Below are 21647 nucleotides of genomic sequence, written 5' to 3' on the forward strand. Positions count from 1 at the left end.
AGTTGTGTATTCATTTGGGTGTATTTTCTGGATTCGTTTGGGTGTATTTTCTGTATTCATTTGGTGGTTCACAATTTTTACAGAACATGGCCATTGCAAATCATCCACAAGGGGTATTCTTACGGCCTAAAACGAATAAGCCGTTCAGGGTGGAAGACTACCTAATGTTTATACCCTTCTTGGACCTTAAAAAATTAGCATTGCATCATTATATAAGTTTTCATTTCTAAAACTTCTTATTACCATTTTTTACTTATGTGCCAAATAAACTAAAACATTGTTCAATCTGAACATATTTAAGATATTTGCACCTGTTTGCCATTCACAACATTAGTGGTTATGGTTGGCTGATACAAGAAAGTGAAAATTTTATATAGTTGACCCATATCACACGAAATCTCCGTCCGATGAGAGAACTGCCCTGAATACATTCATTGTAATTTGGTTCTGTGTTCTGTATTTTAATAGTTGGGTGTATTTATGTTCAATATAAGGTGTAACTTTGTGCTCCTTTGGGTGTATCCCTTTATTGAATTTATTCATGTATTACTGATTTGTTTTGTGTTTTAAGGGATATGTAATTTCACGAATTAAAGTATATGCTGGGGGGCACCTCTGAAGACAAGGGACAAGGAAAAGGAAAATGTACCATCATACCTTCACATCTCAGGCCAAAAGACAAGGTATAAATCTTTCACTCTGAAAATGAAATTTTTCTATATGTAATTTGTAATTTATTTTCTTGGTTTTCAGCTATGACTGTGCTATCTACGTAATGAAGTGGCTTAAGATATTTCAGCCCGCAAACATTAAAAGAAAAAAGTATGAGTGGGACAATTGGACCCAGGTAAATATGTTTAAAACTAAATAACTCTGTATTACTTTACTCAATTAACATGGTTGATTAAATAGAATATTCTTTTTAACTGTAGGACGAGGTGGACCACTTTAGAGTAGAATATGCTTCCCGGATTCTATTCCATGAAATGAATCAAGACAAAGCTGAAGCCATTAGGGGAAGTAATGCAATAAGACTGTCCAAGCCATCATCATTGTTATTGAGTCCATATTGTCAGATAGATTCTAAGAATATTGACACTGATTAATGTAACTGTTATATAGTCTTGTAACAAATTGAACACATGCTATAAAAATTTGCCAATTATGAGTAAAATTCTCTCTGCTGTATTCAAAATATCTGAATTACAGGTACTATAATATGAAGGAAAACATCAAACCAAATATACACCCATGACCTGACATTTTTTACACCCAAAGAAAGTTGAATATACATCCAAAATTCTATCCCCCTGATGCTTTATCTCTAAAACCCTGAATCCTAAACCCTAAACCCTAAACCCTAAACCCTAAACCCTAAAATCCTAAACCCTAAAACCCTTAAACTGTAGTAAAAAAAACAAACAATATTTTATAACATAAACAGCAGATTGTGAAATATATATATGTATATATATGTAAAATATGAAACATAAGAAAATTCACAAAAATACACAAAAAAAAGTGCTTTTACACCCATATTCTGTAACTATACACCCAAAGAGCTATCCGCTGCTGCCGGTACCCTGAACTGATAATTCATAACATGTCCTTGATATTGGCTGGAATTTGAATGCATCACTGATGCAGCATCAAAGAGGTTTAACTGAATATAACAAACTCACATATTAGCTAAACTATTAATGAGAAAATTAAACTCAATCACCACATATTTAAAGAACATCACTTTTACCTCGTTTAAAGCTTTCATTTTCTTCTTCTTTGTGGCATTTGCAATCTGTTTGTCCAACTTTGAACCTAGCTTATTTTTTGGACATCCTCTTGTTCGAATCCTTGGAGGGCTTTGAAGCTCGTTAACGGATTCCAAGTTGACGTCTTCGTGAGATAAAGAAGATGTCCCATTCCTTTTAGCTTTCAATGATTCCATCTCAACCATGACGTTATCGCACGCACGGTGCAGAATTGTAGTCAGCTCCTCCGATTCTGATGCAAATTCACAAATATTTTGCGAACGAAAAACTAATTCGTCAAACCTCTTGCTTCTTGGCTCCAACAGTGGCTCGTCATGGCTGCTCTTGATGTGTGTGTGTCGCCTCTTTACCTTCTTGCTCCATCATTCCAGTATATATCTAGGTGACACTTGGCTTACTCGTTCAAAGCTTAACACGCTTAGTGCGTGACGGCACAATATCCCTCTTGACTCAAATAATAAGCATTGACATTTTACCTCAGCTGCTACTGAGTCGTAAGTAACCACAAACTTGTTGAATATTGAGCTGAAAACTTGTTCTCCGACTTCGTATACTGAATAGCCTAGAGCGGAATTCGTTAATTTGGTGATGCAATTCGCCTTTCCTCTGAATTGCGCTTGGACTTTCCTAAACTTTTGATGAGTGTACACATCTTGAAACTGAGCTTCAATGGAGGATTTGGTTGCACACGGTATGACCGTATGAAAATCTGCATCATTTGATTTTCTCTCTGCTTGCTCCCTGCTTCCGAGGCAATTATCGTGTTGTTTGACAAATTGAATAAGCGAGCTGTTCTGGGTAATAAACTTGTTAAAAAATGAATGCATGCTCTCGCTCCTTTGTGTGCTTCTCATCCCTGCCCAGAAGTGGTGATCCAGATAGATTGAAACCTATATATGACGGTCTTCATAGAGATCTGCAGAATACACCCAAAAACAGACTATAAATACACCCGAAAAAATTCAATTTACACCTCTGCTGCAGATTTTAAACAAACATTACCTAAAAGCCACTTGTTGTCCACAAGACCAAAATTCAGCAGAAAATCATTCCAATTCCTATCAAATGAGTCTTTACTATGAGAGTTCTAAACAACTTGGCTCATTTCTTGTTCAATTTCTGCATGTCCTTTGTACCTGTTTAATTTGCTTGGAATCTTCTTCATGATGTGCCAAATACACCAACGATGAATTATTGTTGGCATACAAGCCTCTAAAGCCCTTTTCATTGATGCGCATTGATCGGTGAAAAACCTTTTCGGAGTATTTCCTCCCATGCAACGAAGCCAACATTGAAATAACCATTTGAATGATTCAATTTCTTCGTTTTTCATCAAAGAGCATCCAAGAAGTGTTGACTGACCGTGGTGATTCACCTCGACAAAAGAACCACAAACCAAATTATATCTGAAATAAATTACCATAGTGCAGAATGAAAAATCATTACGTACACCCAAAAAATGATTTTATACACCCAAAAACACCCAATATACACCTCTGCGACAGATTCATAAAAAAACATTTAATTTAGCATCATAAACAGGGACACTTTATTACCTGTTTGTATTGTATGTGGTGTCAAATGAAATAACATCTCCGAAATACTCAAAGGTAGCTCTACTTCTTGCATCAGCCTAAAAAGCCAACTTAATCGATTGATCATCCTCGAGTTCAAGCTCAAAAAAGAAATTCTGATTCTTCTCTTTCATTCTTAACAAATATTTCCCGAATTCCTTTGCATCTTCTTGTTTAGAAACATTCCGCACTTCTCTCGTAATGTAATTCCTCACATCCTTTTCATAAAATTTAACTCGCGGTGACCCCCAGCTGCCGCAACAAATGATTGGTAAGTTTTACTTGGTCTAATACCAACCTCCTCGTTATTATCTATTGTACGACGAATGGACATGCTTAGTTTCCTGTGCTGTTTGAGCATCTCTGCTTTAATTGGACAGCAAGGGTGTGAATGATGCAGCACGACCTTTGAAATGATCCAAGCACCAACATCCTTCAATGTGTGTATATAAATTCTTGCTGGACAGTTTAAATCGGTTGTCTAATTTGTCTTCTCGGTCGGAGATATTTTAGATTTCCATTTTCCCTCTCTGCTACAGGTAATCAGCTGATTCTTAATCTCGTTTCCCTCCCTATTTGTACTCTGAACTCTTGTAGAAACACCTGCAGCCTTGGCGTAGTCCCTGTAAAATTTTCCAGCATCTTCAAGGGTGGTAAAGGTCATTCCAACCTTCGGAACAAACTGGTCATCAACAACACAGAGAGGCTGCAGAATACACCATGTCAAAAACTAAAAAATACACCCAATAATGTCTGATTTACACCCGAACGACAACAACTCAACTAAAATAAAAAAGCCATAAACTATAAATACACCCAAGCTTCCCCTAAAATACACCCAAAAAATTCTTATCTACACCCGAGCGTCTGCTATAAATTACAGATAATTAATCAAAACTAATACATTAGATTCAATCCACAGATTTATGTTCACGCATTAATTTTACAGTCAATGATCACCAATTATTCAGCTAGACAATCATAGACGAATAACTGCATCAAAATTCAGAGTAATCGTAATTAGCTGAATGTAAATCAAACCTCAGGAACTTCGTTAGATTGAAATTCATAATCCACTTAGCCCTGATTCAGCTGACAATCTGAGGTTGAATCATCCATTATCTTCAAAACGAGTTCAAAATTTGATTTCAGAAATCAGAAAATAAAAAAATGAAGCTAGAGTTACAGAGAGAGGAACTCACGTCAATGACGAAGAACAAACCAGTGATAAAGGAGGGGAAAAGAACGATAAAAAAGGCAGGGAAAGACGCGCGAGAAGGAGAACGAAGAAATTTGGTAAGAAGGAGAACGAAGAAGGAAACGAAATCTTTTAAAGTTGGAAGTTATATATTCGCACGTTCTGTTATATATCACGTGAAACCTACGTAACAGTAGCAGCGCGTTTTGAGCGTTAGTTTTAATTGAACTTGTAAGGCTTACAAGCCTTAATCGCTTGTATGCGAAGAATTTCTGTTATTTTAATAATGACGTGGATGGTTGTTTGATGACGATCTCATGATGGTGATGGAGGAGGGGGATACATGGTGGCTGCTTATTGGGGAGAAAGAGTGATGTCAGGGTGAAAACGGTTACTGAATGAGAGTTTTTGGATTTAGGGTAATTTGTGGAGTGGTTTTTATTTTTTACTCTTATTGGGCTTAATAACCAGTCCATTGTACACATTGTCAAGATTTCTCATTATCTCTCTAGCAAAGTTCAATTAATATTTTATCATATTAAAAAAAATCAAATTTCACAAATCCTTCTCCAAATAAAATTAGGATCATGTATAATATTTTGCATATTTTATTTAGGGCAAGTTACCAAAATAAATTATTCGCAAACTAATATTACCAAATTACAACTTTTAAATATTGCATATGGAAATACAACATTTACATATTTATGGAAACTGCGAGAGGGGTTGGGTGGATTAGGAATTACACGTAAACTGTTAGAGGGTATAGCGGTTTACATTAGAACACAGACAAGAAGAAACCGCGACAACCCTCTAGTGATTTCTTCACGAATGCCAAAACTGAATAAATTGTGAGAGGGGTACATCGATTTACGATGTTCCAACCTTAACCGTTATACCCCTTTAACGGTTTACGTGTAATTTCTAATTTGTCCAATTTCTCTCGTGATTTCTATAGTTCTTCTATCATATTTATTAATAATAAAAAAATAAAACCAATAACGAATTAGATCTTCCATTAATCGTAATAATCTTTTTGTCGATTCTAATCCATTAAAATTTTATCTTTGATCCACTACATCCCTATAGAATTGTGAAATCGTGTTTCTTAGAAAAATCAATCGATTGGATTCACAAAACAATCGATTGAATTTCAGGTTTTCCATAATTCAATTGATTGAAATTCTGGTTTCCCACAAAACAATCGATTAAATGTTAAATGATAATATAGTTTTTTCAAAAATCAATTAATTGTAACTTTTACACAATCAATTAAATGATGTGTAGAATGTAGATTTTTTTCTAATTCAATCGATTATTCATGTTAAAAGCAATATGAAGAAATACGAATGTTTTGTGAATATTTTATCTTTTTTACTTCTCCTTGAGAATTAAAAATATATGCATCTTGATTTATCTCTTTATCTTTTTTTACTTCTCCTTGAGAATTAAATATATATATATATGAAATTTAGGATAATTTGAGTATTTTATCGTCCTTTCAGAGATTATAATTTAGGTAAAGTTATTACTTAAATATATATTCACTGTTGATTGAAGCAGGATGCACTTTTGATTGAAATACTCCTTCCTTCAACAAAAAATAATTTATCAATGAGTTAACTACCAAAAACGCTCCCGAATTATTCAAATGCTGACAAAAATACACTCGAATTTTACTATCGATAAAAATGCCTTCAAATAATTTAAAAACACAACAACAATATCCAATAGTAAATGTATATTTTCAAAAAATACCTTAGAGATTGAATTTCGATGCAATTTTTTGCAATCATGATTATAAAATAATATATTATTATACATAAAAATTGGTAATTTTTTGTTAAGTATATAATTTTTTTATAATTATTTTTGTTAACAACCAATAATACTTTTAAAAAATTACAAAATAATATATACTTAACAAAAAATCACCAAATTTTAAGAATAATAATATCTCATTTTTTTAATTATGATTGCAAAAAATTGCATCAAAATTCAATCTCTAATGTATATTTTGAGAAATACATATTTAATGTTAGTTTTTTTACAAGATTATCTAACATTAAATATGTATTTCTCAAAAAAATATATTAGAGATTGAATTTTAATACAATTTTTTACAAGCATGATTAAGAAAATGAGATATTAGTATCCTTAAAATTTGGTGATTTTTGGTTGTGTATATATTTTTTGTAATTTTTTGTTAACAACTAATAATACTTTTAAAAAATCACAAAAAATATATACTTAGAAAAAAATTATCAAATTTTAAGAATAATAATATCTCATTTTTTTAATTATTCTTGTAAAAAAGCACATCAAAATTCAATCTCTAAGATATTTTTTGAAAATATATATTTACCGTTGGGTATATTGTAATATTTTTAAATTATTTAAAGGTATTTTTGTCGATAGTAAAATTTGGGTGCATTTCTGTCAATGTTTGAATAATTCGAGAGCATTTTTTGTGGCTATTAGGCATCAGTGGGTAATTCAAAATGAAAAGATAGATATGCATGCGGAAGTTTTATTTGCATTGATAGTCTCAAGCTTGCGCTATGTTCCCAAACTTAAGGCCACATCCAATACTCCTGCTACAAGCTTTTCTTTTCCATATTTTCATCTAATTGGGACACTGCCCGAGTGTTGAGAGTGACTTGAGACAATGAGATAAATTTCTTCAACCGGTTTGTCTCTTTTGGCGGGTGTTTGTGAGTTGAGTTTTTGCAGCAAAAGTAAGTGAATGGAAAAGTTTGACGATTAAATAGACTCTCAATTACTTTTCAAACCCTTCTCATCCCTTTCTTTTCCTTCTAAAATATCAACTCAGATTCACACTCTTTGTGAATAACACAGCTTACGGAAAACAGTGAATATATATTAATCCCATGTTTAATCGATTGAATTATGAGAACGTGAAATTCAATCGATTATTTTGTGAATCAAATTCATTGATTTTTTAAGAAATATGATCTTACAATTCTATACGAATGTAACGGATCAAAGATAAAATTTTAATCGATTCGAATTACTAAAAAATTATTACAATTAATAGAAGATCTCATTAGTTGTTATTTTTGTTTTTGATTATTAATAAACATGATAGATGAATGATAAAATAATAATTTATAAAATCAAAAATAGATTTTATAATTAAATAATATATAAAGGATTAATTTATAATTAAAATTAAATAAAAACTATTTAGTAATTATTAAAAAATTTAAAAAACATGTTTTATTATCGTACCATTTAATAGTCCAAACGTTCCAAGACTATCAAATCCTTTGCCGTGTTACATATCTAGTTAATCTATTAAAAAAAAACTAATAAAAAAATAGAAAAATTAGTATTAATTTTTTTCACACAATATATTTGTTTGTCAAAACCGTTTTTCATAGAATTTATATTTTAAATATTTTATGTATTAATCTTTCATATGCTCATATGTATGATAAGGTAGGTTATATTAGATAATCTATATTGTATGACTCTAATTTATATATATGTATATATGTCATATTTTATTACTGACCAAATTCGAACCAAATAGAAAATAAAGTTAAATATTTATGTTAATGTTTATCATATCTCGATGATATTTTAATTGTTCTTGCAAAAGAAAAAGAAGTTTAATAAACAAATTCATATAAAAAAATATTGATATAATTTTTAATTGTATAAATTTTTTATTAAAATATGTTAGTTTATTATATTTTAAATATATTATTTTAAATAATATATACAATTTAAAAGAACATTTAACATTTATTATTTTGTATTAATAATATGAAAAATACTACTTGTACAAAAAAATTCAGCCTTTATTCTGCTTTTAAATTTAATATTTTATTATTTTAATTCTTTAATTAATCATATTTCCTATTTTTAAGGAACCACTTTTATTTTGAATATACTTATCACCGTAAAATTTGTAACCACTTGCAATACATTAATTTTTTGCAAACTAAACCATAAAACTCGTAACAACTTTTCGTGTACTAATTTTAAAAAAATCAAGTGAAGTTTTCAAAATCAATTAAACTCACTTTAATTATTTTTTTATTCAAAACATTTAAAACTCATGTCAAAAACACATCTAAAATTAAATAAACAACATAAACACATTTAAATTATGTATTAACACATTTAAATTATTCTCATTGTAGTTCTAAATTACATATTGAACACAGCAAAAATTAAACTCAAATATACATCTAAAATTATAAGAATGCACTCTAAATATTTTATCAACACATCCAAAACTCATGTAAAAAAACTTATATATGTACATAAGAACATAATGAACAACATAAACACATCCAAAATTAAGTATTGACACATCCAAATTAGGTTAACATTACAACTCCCAAATCAAACATATGAGTGCAAAAAAAATTATAATCACAAATACATTTAAAATAAAACACAGACACTTCCAATGTTATACATAAATTTAAAAAAATAGAACTTTTTATTAAGCGAAAAAAAAGGATAACATATCTTTATGAATGAACTCAACCAAATTTTTTTAGAATTTTGCAAGCAGAAATACCAGAGAAAGAAGGAATGCGACGTGGGGGAAAAGACAAGGGGAGGCGCGGGAGAAGGGGGCGGTTGTGCGTGGCGCGAGGGAGGAGACCAGGGACGGAGAGGAGCCCATCAATGGAGGCGCGGGGGTGTACGCAGGGGAAGTGTGCGTCGCGGGGAGGAACGCGTCGCCGAAGGAGGAGATCGTCGCAGAGGAGTGCCCAACGCAGGAGAAGACGAAAACGGCCACAGATGAGGAGGGAGAGGCGATGCAGCTCTGGATCTTTACGGAGTGAAGATTTTACTAGTGATTTAAGATGGTTTAAGATTTATTTTAAAATTTTAAATTCAAAATTTTGAATTCTAACTAATTTGATTTTTGGGTGTGTATTTAAATTGTAATATATTAATAATTAAATATGATATGGTCGTCATTATCTTGTAATATGATCGTCATTATTGCACGTTATAACTCGGCCCCATAGCCGTTATCAACGTATGATATAGCTCGTCATTTTCCGTTACTATTCGGAACTTATGAGCCATAGCTCGGCGACATTAATATTTCTATCGTAACCGACGTTCCAAACGGCAAAATAAGGTCGGTTACGATATCAATTACTCGAAGATTATTGCCGAGAATGTAACAGACAAGGAACTCATCATATAAAAGGGAAGTAGAACATTTCTAGATTCCTAAGTTTTTCCAAAAAAGCTAGAATACACACTGACTTAAGCTTCGGAGTTCCTTTGCAGGTACACTCCACCCTCTTTGTATTGCTCGTGCTCTCGCACAAACAACGAACACAAGAAACTCGGGTTTCAGGAGACGGACGTTCAACATTGTAGCACATAGCTCGGCCGATTTCGAGGAATTGAAGCCGATCTATTTCACAGGCAAGATCAATTGGCGCCCACCGTGGGGCCGAGAAAATCATATTTTTTTTCTTTTGGTCCCATCACCTCCATCTGCATCCATGGCTGACGTGCTGCCTCCTCCACTATCCGAACTCATGCGAATGGTAGCTGAGCTACAACAAGCCAATCAACGAATGGCCGACGAGAACCAAATAATGGCTGCCCAAATCGCTGAACTAAATCATGCTCGGATTGAGCACAACGATACTCACCGCCAGCAGGCAGAAGACGAGGAACATCAGTCCCAACCCTCTCATGTCTCGGAGACTGCCCGATCCGAAGAACCCCAACCCGAAGATGGAAAGGAAGAGGCCGACGACCTTGTAGGACCCTTCACAGAAGAAGTAATGAACTTCGAATTGCCAAAGAGGTTCACTCTGCCGCTGACCCTCACACCTTATGATGGACTCGGAGACCCAAGGAAGTTTCTCAAGAAGTTCCGATCAATAATGATCGTCAATGGTGCATCAGATACAGTTTTATGTCGTTGTTTTCTGAATTATTTAGACGGCCCTGCACTTGATTGGTTGTGTGCTTTGCCTGCAGGTTCCATTTCGCGGTTTCAGCAGTTGGCGAAGTTATTTGAAGAGCATTTCGCCGGGTCCGCAATTTACTTGCACGACTCCGATTACTTGAATACTATCAAGCAGGGACCAAATGAAAGCTTGAAGGACTACATGACCCGCTTCACCAAGGTCGCAATCAGTATACCAGACCTCCACCCCGAGGTCTATCTACACGAAATTAAAAGCGGCCTTCGACCCGGAAAGTTCCAGGAGACAATCGCAGTAGCCAAGCCGAAGACTCTAGCAGAATTTTGCGAGAAGGCAAAGGGACAAATTGATATCGAGGAGCTCAGACAAGCTCAGAAGTCTGACAAGTCACATTTCCGCGAAGACGATAAGAGCTCAAGTACTAAGAAAAGTTTTAAACTAACACCTCGATTTGATTCTTATACGCAGTTTAACACTAAGAGAGAAGACATAATCAAAGAGATCTTGAATTCAAAACTGATCAAGCCACCAAGAAAAGCTGGTACCTACCAAGATGCAAAGAACGTGGACAAATCCAAGTACTGCGCTTTCTACCAGAACAACAGCCACAATACTGATGACTGCGTGGTCGCCAAAGACCTTTTAGAATGGCTAGCAAGGCAAGGACACCTCGACAAATACATTGGGGGTCACATCCAAAAGCGCGGCCCCAGCTCCACAACAAACGAGCTCTCCGAACAACAAAACTGAGGAAAAGAGAAGGCATCTTCAAACCAATACGAAAGACCACGAGGTATAATCAATTGCATTTCAGGAGGATACACTAGTGGCAGATACTCGAATTCGGCAAGGAAAAGATCGTTCCGGGCAATATGCTCGGTAAACGGACCACAGCAAGATGCAGAAATAACTAATCAACAACCAGAAGTTACTTTCACACACGCCGACTTCAACTCCAGTATACAAAATTTGGACGACCCTGTGGTAGTCACCCGTCAGCTAGGGGATCTGCTGGTAAAAAAAGTACTCTTGGATCCCGGGAGCAGTGCCGATGTTCTGTTCTATTCCACATTTCAAAAAATGAAGCTCAGCGACAACATGCTACAATCCACAGGAGGAGACTTGGTCGGGTTCTCAGGAGAACGAGTTCCAATACTCGGGTCAGTGTGGTTACAAACCACACTGGGTGAGCATCCTCTTTCAAAAACTAATGATATTCAATACTTAGTAGTTGATTGTTTCAATCCATATAACCTTATCCTTGGCCGACCTTTTTTGAACAAGTTCGGCGCCATTGTTTCTACAGTTCATCTGTGTGTTAAGTTTCCACTGCAGGACGATCAGGTTGTAACAATCCACGGAGATCATAGAGAAGCACGGCAATGTTACAACATCAGCATGAAATTCCAGAATCGCCTTAGACAACAAATCAACAATGTCGACCTCAAGCAAAACGACCACGCACTGGCCGACCTTGACCCAAGAGCTGATTTTCTCGAACGTCCAAAACCTTCCGACGACCTACAAAAAGTGTATTTTAATAATGACCCTAACAAATTTACTTACGTAGGTACATCAATCAACACATCAGAGCTACAAGCCATAACGACCTTTCTGCAAAAACAAGCTGACCTTTTTGCGTGGACACCTTCAGACATGCCCGGCATTGACCCACAAATCATCAGTCATAAACTAGCAATAAACTCGGCAGTCCGACCAGTACAACAGAAGAAAAGAAAACTTGGAGAGGAAAAAAAAAAAGAGCGTCACTAGAAGAAACCTAAAAGCTCATCAACGCAGAATTTATCAAAGAAATCAGATTTACTACCTGGTTAGCCAATGTGGTAATGGTAAGAAAACAAAACGGTAAGTGGCACATGTGCGTCGACTTCTCTGATTTAAACAAAGCATGCCCAAAGGATTCTTACCCTCTACCATCCATAGACTCTTTAGTAGACAACGCATCAGGTTATGCTACTTTAAGTTTTATGGATGCGTATTCAGGGTATAATCAAATACTCATGCACCCCTCCGATCAAAATAAAACGGCTTTTATCACTGATTTTGGTAACTATTGTTATAAAGTTATGCCATTTGGATTGAAGAACGCAGGTGCAACTTACCAACATCTTATGGACAAAGTTTTCACCAAACAGATCGGCAAAAATATCGAAGTCTATGTCGATGATATGATCACCAAAACACAAATCGGACATAGTCACGTCAGCGACCTTACAGAAATCTTCGGCCAGATTCGCCAATACAACATGCGCCTCAACCTCGAGAAATATGCCTTCGCCGTTCAAGGGGGTAAGTTTTTAGTTTTTTTACTAACACGCAGGGGAATAGAAGCAAATCTAGACAAATGCCGAGCAGTACTGGACATGGCCAGCCCTAAAACAGTCAAAGAAGTTCAGCACCTCACAGGAAGATTTATTTCTATATCTGTCAGTTACTGATTGGGCGATAAGCTCGGCCCTTGTTACAGAAAGAAACAAAGTCCAGCATCCGATATATTTTTTCAGTAAGACTCTCCAGCACGCCGAGCTCAATTATCCAAGGATAGAGAAGCTCGCACTAGCACTGGTATTTTCGGCCCGGCGTCTCCGACCTTACTTCCAGAGCCACGTTATACACGTCAGAACCGATCACCCACTAAGACAAGTATTACACAAACCAGAAATTGCAGGACGACTTATAAAATGGGCGGTCAAATTGTCTGAGTTCAATATCAGATACCAATCCAGAGGACCAATCAAGTCCCAATTCCTGGCAGATTTCATCGCCGAGCTTACAATACCATCAGAGGAAGACCATACAAAACAATGGACTTTATATGTAAACGGATCTTCAAATAATGGGGGCTGTGGAGCAGGAATCCGTCTGGAGGCCGAGGACGGATTCATATTGGAACATTCAATACACCTAGCTTTCAAAGCCAGCAACAACCAATCCGAATACGAAGCACTGGTCGCCGGACTCCGACTTTGTCTAGATCTCCAAATCTCGGCGATCAAAGTATATTGTGATTCTCTATTAGTGGTACAGCAAGTAAATGACCTTTTTCAGGTAAAAGATCCTCTCCTCTCTAAATATCTACTATTAGTAAAGAAATTATCTACAAAATTTGCCAAATTTGAAATACAACATATACCACGCGAACAAAATCAAAGGGCAGACATCTTATCTAAGCTCGGTAGTACACAGACCGAGTTATCTACACTACAACAGTTTACCATAACATCCCCCACTGTTACTCTGACAAACGTGTTAAGTGTTACACAGGGAAAGGATTGGAGAGACGACTTTATACACTATCTGCAAACAGGTGCTATACCAGAAGAGGTCGAGAACAATAAAAAGTTCCGACGACAAGCATCTTCCTTCACAATATTCAACGGAACACTGTATCGACGAGGATATACTCGCCCTCTACTCAAATGTCTTAACAAGTCGGAAGCTGACATAGCATTAGCCGAGGCACATGAAGGAATCTGTGGAACACATACAGGTGCTCGGAGCTTAGCATCAAAGGTCCTCCGAGCTAGGTTCTTCTGGCCAACTTTGAAACAGGACAGCCAACAAAATATCCGATCCTGCAACAATTGCCAAAGACACGCACCACTGATACACATACCCGCCGAGCAATTGCATCACTCAGACATCAGTTGGCCATTTAACCAATGGGGTTTAGATATACTCGGTCCGTTCCCCACGGCACCGGGCCAGGTAAAATTCCTCATCGTCGGCATTGATTATTTCTCCAAATGGGTGGAAGCCCAACCTTTGGCAAAAATAACATCTCAGAAAATGATTTCATTCCTTTGGAAAAACATTATTTGCCGTTTCGGCATACCTTAACATATCATAACTGACAATGGTCGCCAGTTCGCCGATCAGAAATTTCAATCTTTTTTGTAGAATCTCAAAATTAAGCAGCATTTCGCCTCTGTTGAACATCCTCAAACGAATGGACTAGCTGAGGCCGCAAATAAGGTCATCCTACATGCACTAAAGAAGAAGCTAGATGACGCCAAAGGGCTCTGGACCGAACTAATACCTGAAGTCCTTTGGGGGTATAACACCACCCCACAATCATCAACAAAAGAAACACCATTCAGGCTCGTATATGGCTCGGAGGCTATGATACCACTGGAAATCTCCCAAAGCTCATTCAAAACACAACTCAGCAATCAGGAAGAAGCTCGGAGAGCCGAACTCGATACCATAGAAGAAATAAGAAACCTCGCTACATTACGTCAAAGAGCGGCATAACACGCACTAGCTCGCCAACACAACAAAACGGTCAAGAGTAGATCATTTGCAAAAGGAGACTTGATACTTCGGAAAACAGAAACTACTCGGAAACTACCAGCACATGGAAAGCTCGCAGCTAACTAGGACGGTCCATACCGAGTATCAGAAGTACTCGGCCAAGGAGCATACAAACTAGAATCAATAGATGGTAAACTCTTGCCTAATACATGGAATGTGTCTTCCCTAAAGAAATTTTATAGTTAAAAAGTAGGGACAGGCTTGTACTCTTTTTCCTACTATCAAGATTTTATCCCAAGGGATTTTGCTTGGAGAGGTTTTAACGAGGCTAGCCTACCTGCACCTTTGTATTTAAAGGTTCAAAAAGACTCCGAATATATAGGAGACAAATTTATCTTATTATCTATCATATAACTGTGCGAATGATATTCTCAATCAAATATAACCCTATCCATACAGCTCAGACAAACGAGAATACTCGTCTAGCTACAAACTGCCAATAACAGACAATCATATCAACCGCAAAGACAATATACTCGGAACACTTTCCGAACAATCAAACACAGCTTTTTCTTAAATAAAAAGCACCACATTTAAATTCAAACAAACAAGTCCATTAAAAGGTTCTACACCACCACTAGCTATTACATATGCCAAAACAAATTCAAAAAGTTTCTAAAACAGCACATTAAGCATTATCCGCTTCATCTTCCACGTCACCATCATCCTCGATTAGCTGACCATCTCGCACTATCTTTCCGGGGTCCATGCCAGAGAGATCAGCATCCGGTGCCAAGAACTTTACCTGCAACCTTGCCCTTTCAAAACCTTCAACAAAAGAATCCAAAATCTCATCAGCCTTTTTCTTCTCCATATCCTTAAATTGAGCAGTAACCTCAATAAGACGAGATTGCATGCTCGCCAGATCACTCTCCTTCTTCTTCAAATCTTCGACATCTCTGACATAATTTTCTTTTGTCTCTTTTAATAACTTCTCGGTATCAGTTAACCGACTCTGAAGCTCGGCAGCAGCAGCTTTGGTCTTGCTCAGCTCTTCTTTTAACAAAGAAATCTCACCCTTCTCTACTGAAACCTTCTTATACTTCAACTCTTGGCTCCACCCAAGACTGGCAAGACGCAGTCCGACAACCTAAGACAAAATGAACGAAAAATAAACCTTACACCAAATCCAAACAAAAATGAAAACACAAACAAATTCGGCAATTACCTGCATATACTGCCCAATAGCCATATCACCAACTTCCTTTGCAAGAGACACATCAGCGGAAGACTGGCAATACTCGTCAACCACAGCCATATACGGATACTCCTTTCCCCACACAGAGAAGCACTCACTATGCTCGGATATCTCATGAAGTTTTTTATGGTTACCCATGGAAGCTTGTATTTCTTCTAAAGGCACTACATGTTCCTTTTCGTCCGAATTCTCAGAAAGCTCGACAACATCCGACTTCCTCTTTTTCACAATTACCTTAGTCCGACCATGTGGAGGTTGAGTAACCTCTCCAGTTCCAGCTCCTTTTCCAGCATTTGAGGAAGACACTTCTTTCTCCAAATACTTGTTCTTAAAACGCGACCTTAAAGATGCAGCTGACACACCGAGATATTTGCCACCTGCCAAAAACAAATCATGTTAGACATCTTTAACAGAATAACATACACATCGGCATAAACCCTAACACTCACCCAAATACTCTAAAACAGCATCTTTATCCTCCTCCCACTTCAGCAACTCATACATCGACATTAGATTTCTATGATCAATATTTTCCACCAAAAACTCTATCAAACATTCATTCCTCGGGGATATCACCTTTGGGCCGAGTATATTTTGGGGCTCCGAGCACCAAAACAGTGGAAATTTCTCAGCGAGATTTTCATCAATGAAAAAGGGGAAATCCTTCTCCAATCATCTGACTTTAAAATACATCTCCTTAAAGTCTTTAAATGAAGATTTATATAGCTTGAAAATCCCAAAATCCGGAGTACTATTAAAGTTTATCCAACCCCTTCCACACCCCCTTTAGCCTGGAATAAGGAAAAGAACAGATCAACGGATGACACCTCCTCAAGGAATTCTATCAGAATCTCAAAGTATCGAAGGAATGCCCACCCATTGGGATGAAGCTGTGATGGAGCGCAGTTTAACTGCTTCAGAATCTGACACTCAAACTCCGTAAACGGTAGCCTCACCCGCAACTCTTCAAGCACACAACTATGCATGTAGAAAAATCCAAACCCCCATTCCCGGTGGTAGACTCTATCATCAACACTGCATGGTAACAACTCAACCTTAACTCCAGAACCTACCCTCACTATCTTAGTTACATCAACCTCCTTCACCACCGCTTCATCAGAGAACAGTGACACCCGCGATTTCACATCCTCCCCTACCCAATCATAGGACCAGTCCACCTTATCCTTTTTCTCTTTATCGAACCCCATCAGCCCACCAAACAGAATACAAACCAAAGAAAGAAAAATGAAGAGGGAGAAGGATGAAGAAATAGATCAGAAATGAAGAAACAAAATCATACCTCTCTTACTCATTCTTCAAAAGCAAGCAGATAACCAATCGCCAAAAATAGCCAACAAAAACTCCAAACATCAAAGCTATTAAAGCCACAAACGTTCCAAATGATAACACCCACTCCCAAAGCCACATCAAACAGCGAACCCAACATTAAGAACCAACAAAAATTAAATAAAACCATTACTCTTTCTCTCACCTCAGAAACTAATGGACACGACTTCCCACGTACAAAATAAAAAATATAAAACAAACTACCCCTTTTTTAATGAAGTATATTGATCTGGGGGCTCACCCACTAACCCACGTAAGCCGAGTTATAACTCATTAAAAAGCTCAACCTGCTTCATTAAAATTCTCCTCAGGCTAAGCTTGGGGGCTGTAATATGGTCGTCATTATCTTGTAATATGATCGTCATTATTGCACGTTATAACTCGGCCCCATAGCCGTTATCAACGTATGATATAGCTCGTCATTTTCCGTTACTATTCGGAACTTATGAACCATAGCTCGGCGACATTAATATTTCTATCGTAACCGACGTTCCAAACGGCAAAATAAGGTCGGTTACGATATCAATTACTCGAAGATTATTGCCGAGAATGTAACAGACAAGGAACTCATCATATAAAAGGGAAGTAGAACATTTCTAGATTCCTAAGTTTTTCCAAAAAAAGCTAGAATACACACTGACTTAAGTTTCGGAGTGTCTTTGCAAGTACACTCCACCCTCTTTGTATTGCTCGTGCTCTCGCACAAACAACGAACACAAGAAACTCGGGTTTCAGGAGACGAACGTTCAACATTGTAGCACATAGCTCGGCCGATTTCGAGGAATTGAAGCCGATCTATTTTCCAGGCAAGATCAAAATATATTAAATCTGAAACAGAAATTTAAAATTAAAATTAAAATTTTAAATTTTAGTTTTATTTAGTTTGTATTTTGAATGTGTATTTAATTTTAAAAAGACACTAAATCTATTTATAGTTTTTAGATGCGTTTGTTTTACTTTTTTTTTTAAATCATTGTAATAAAAGACTGAATATTGTACAACTTTTAAAGGATACCTAGTTGAATTATAATAATATTATTAAAAATATATTATTAGTTTTTCTTAAAATAACATTTTCTTTTCTTTGGTTCATTAAATAATATGATAACAAAAATATTTTACATAACTAGGTCTACTAAATAAATATTATATTTATTTATTTCTATATTGCATGCAAAAATAATAATTAATGTTTAAAAAAATTAATTACGTAATTTTATCTTAATAAATTATAATAAATAAATAAAATATAATGTTGCATATATTTCTTTTTCATACAACAAAAAATATTTTTAATTATATATTAAATAGAATAATTATTTATTAGTTTCGTTTTTATACAAATAAGAATTTCTCTTAGTTTTATATCTGTAATATTTTATACTAATTAGTTTCAAATTTTAATTACTTTTTGAATAAATTAATAAGACAGTAATACGAATAATTGTATAAAAATAATAACAATAATAAATAAATTTAATTTATCTAATAACTTTTGATAATAAATTAATTTTTAACGAGTACTGTACTCTCTGTTGTAAAACAACTAAATAAATAAGGAAGATGTAAATATAATATGTAAATAGAAGACTCTAGCATTAATATAATTAGCTCAATAATAATTTATATATATACATTAATATTATATGTTATAATATGTATATATATGTAAAGATAGAAAGAAGTATTAAAAGTAAAGAGAGAGAGAATTGTATTTGATTTATTACTGTAAATAGAGAGAGAGAGGAGAATATTTGTAATTGTGTGTATTGTACGTAAAGCTATGAAGCCTTATTTATAGCTGTACAAATTCAACCTCTATTAAAGATTGGTCTTTAAATTTCTCTCTTGAAAACTTCAGCCTTGTGGAAAAATGGGCATCCACCTAGGCTATCTTATCACAACACTCCCATTGGATGACCATTTAGGATTATTGCCTCGTTAAAACCTTACTAAAGAAAAACCCAGTGGGAAAAAACCTTAGTGAAAGAAAAAGAGTACAATATCCTTTAGATATGGGGACTACCTCATTAAAAACCTTGTCAAGAAAAACCCAATGGAAAAAAACCTGACCAAGGAAAAAAAAGTACAGTCTCCCCCTCTTGCCGACATCAAATCAGTACAGTCTCCCCCTCTTGCCATCATTTAATGTCTCGAAATCGGCGCATCCCAATCTCATGTACCAATCTTTCAAAGGAGGATTTTGGGAGTGACTTTGTAAACAAATCTGCCAGATTATCACTTGAGCAGATCTGTTGGACATCAATTGCCCCTTGATTTTGAAGATCATGAGTGAAGAAGAATTTGGGAGAAATATGCTTTGTTCTATCACCTTTGATATATCCGCCTTTAAGTTGAGCAATGCATGCTGTATTATCTTCAAACAGGACAGTTGGAGCTATCTTATGATCAATCAGTCCACATGATGACAGAATATATTGAATCAGACTCCTCAGCCAAAAACACTCGCGACTAGCTTCATGAATCGCCAGTATTTCAGCATGATTAGAGGAGGTTGCTGTTATCGTTTGTTTCGTGGACCTCCATGATATAGCTGTACCTCCATATGTAAACAGATATCCAATTTAAGATCTCCCTTTATGTGGATCAGACAAGTATCCAACATCTGCATAGCCAACTAATTGTGACTCGGATCCATAGGGATAAAATAATCCCATATCAACCGTCCCATGAAGATATCGAAAGATTTGCTTGATTCCACTCCAATGTCTTCTGGTTGGAGAGGAACTATACCTTGCTAGTAAATTCACAGCAAATGATATATCGGGTCTTGTATTATTAGCAAGATACATTAGCGCTCCAATGGCACTAAGATATGGTACTTCAGGACCAAGGATATCTTCATTTCCTTCTTTAGGACAGAATTGATCCTTCTCCACATCCAAAGATCTTACGATCATTGGGTACTCAAGGGATGTGACTTATCCATATGAAATCTTTTCAAGATCTTCTCTGTGTATGTTGTTTGATGAATAAAGATCCCATTTTTCATATGCTCGATCTGCAGGCCGAGACAAAATTTAGTCTTTCCAAGATCTTTCATCTCAAACTCTTCTTTTAGAGTTTTTATAATTGTTGGAATCTCTTCAGGAGTCCCAATGATATTTAAATCATCAACGTACACAGCAATTATAATGAATCCAGATGTAGTTTTCTTTATGAAAACACATGGGCAGATATCATCATTCTTGAATCCGTTTTTGGCCAGATACTCAGTAAGACGATTATACCACATTCGTTCAGATTGCTTTAGACCATATAAAGATTTTTGCAATTTGACTGAGTATAACCCTTGCGAAGATTCATTAGATGGTTTAGATATCTTTAATCCTTCAGGGACTTTCATATAGATATCACGATCTAACGAGCCGTATAAATAGGCTGTTACCACATCCATTAAATGCATATGCAGTTTATGATATGCAGATAAACTGACTAAATAACGCAATGTTATCGCATCCACTACAGGGGAATATGTTTCTTCATAATCTATACCGGGCCTTTGTGAAAAACCTTGTGCCACAAGTCGGGCTTTACAACGCACAACTTCATTTTTTTCATTTCGCTTTCTCACAAATACCCACCGGTATCCAACAGGTTTTACATCTTCTGGTGTACGGACTACAGGTCCGAAGACTTCACGTTTTGCAAGTGAGTCTAATTCAGCCTTCATGGCTTCTTTCCATTTTGGCCAATCATTCCTTTGTCGACATTCTTCGACTGATCTTGGCTCAAGATCCTTACTTTTATGCATAATATTCAATGCCACATTATATGCAAATATTTTATTGACAATTGTCTTATTTCGGTCCCATTTCTCTCCTGTAAAGACATAATTTATTGAGATCTCATCATTTTCACCATTTTCAGGTACCTGAACGTCTTCTGGCATTAACACTATATCAGAATTTTGGACAACTGCAGGTGTCTTTACTATGTCTTTTTCAACAGGAATCGTTTTTACCTCTTTTCTCTTTCGAGGATTTTTATCTTTGGAACCGACAGGCCTGCCACGCTTCTGGCGTGTATTTGCTTCAGTGGCTATTTGTCCTACTGGGACATCAATTCGAATTGGGGCATTTTCCGCCCTGCCACGCTTCTGGCGTGAATTTACTTCAGTGGCTACTTGTCCTACTGGGACATCAATTCGAATTGGGGCATTTTCCGCTGGTATATAAGATTTGGTTATCCTCTTTGTATCGGAAAATGCATCAGGTAATTCATTTGCTATTCTTTGCAAATGTATAATCTTTTGAACTT

At 35.9% G+C, this 21647-nt stretch overlaps 2 protein-coding genes across 2 annotated transcripts; one reads left to right on the top strand and one right to left on the bottom strand.

Annotated features, from left to right (window-relative positions):
- The first annotated feature begins 10051 nt into the window (after nt 1-10051).
- LOC110264963 (uncharacterized) lies at nt 10052-11236 on the top strand. The gene has a single exon (XM_021107653.1). The coding sequence runs from the start codon at nt 10052-10054 to the stop codon at nt 11234-11236; it is 1185 nt and encodes a 394-aa protein (XP_020963312.1).
- Nucleotides 11237-15449: 4213 nt separating this feature from the next.
- LOC148550221 (uncharacterized) lies at nt 15450-16157 on the bottom strand. The gene is made up of 2 exons (XM_088493126.1): nt 15990-16157; nt 15450-15911 (listed from the first exon to the last, which is right to left on the bottom strand). Exons 1-2 carry the CDS (start codon nt 16155-16157, stop codon nt 15450-15452), a joined length of 630 nt encoding a protein of 209 aa, XP_088349252.1.
- Nucleotides 16158-21647: the final 5490 nt, after the last annotated feature.

Source organism: Arachis ipaensis, chromosome B7 (assembly GCF_059453495.1).
Source record: "Arachis ipaensis isolate K30076 ecotype BB chromosome B7, ASM5945349v1, whole genome shotgun sequence".
NCBI classification, from domain to species: domain Eukaryota; kingdom Viridiplantae; phylum Streptophyta; class Magnoliopsida; order Fabales; family Fabaceae; genus Arachis; species Arachis ipaensis.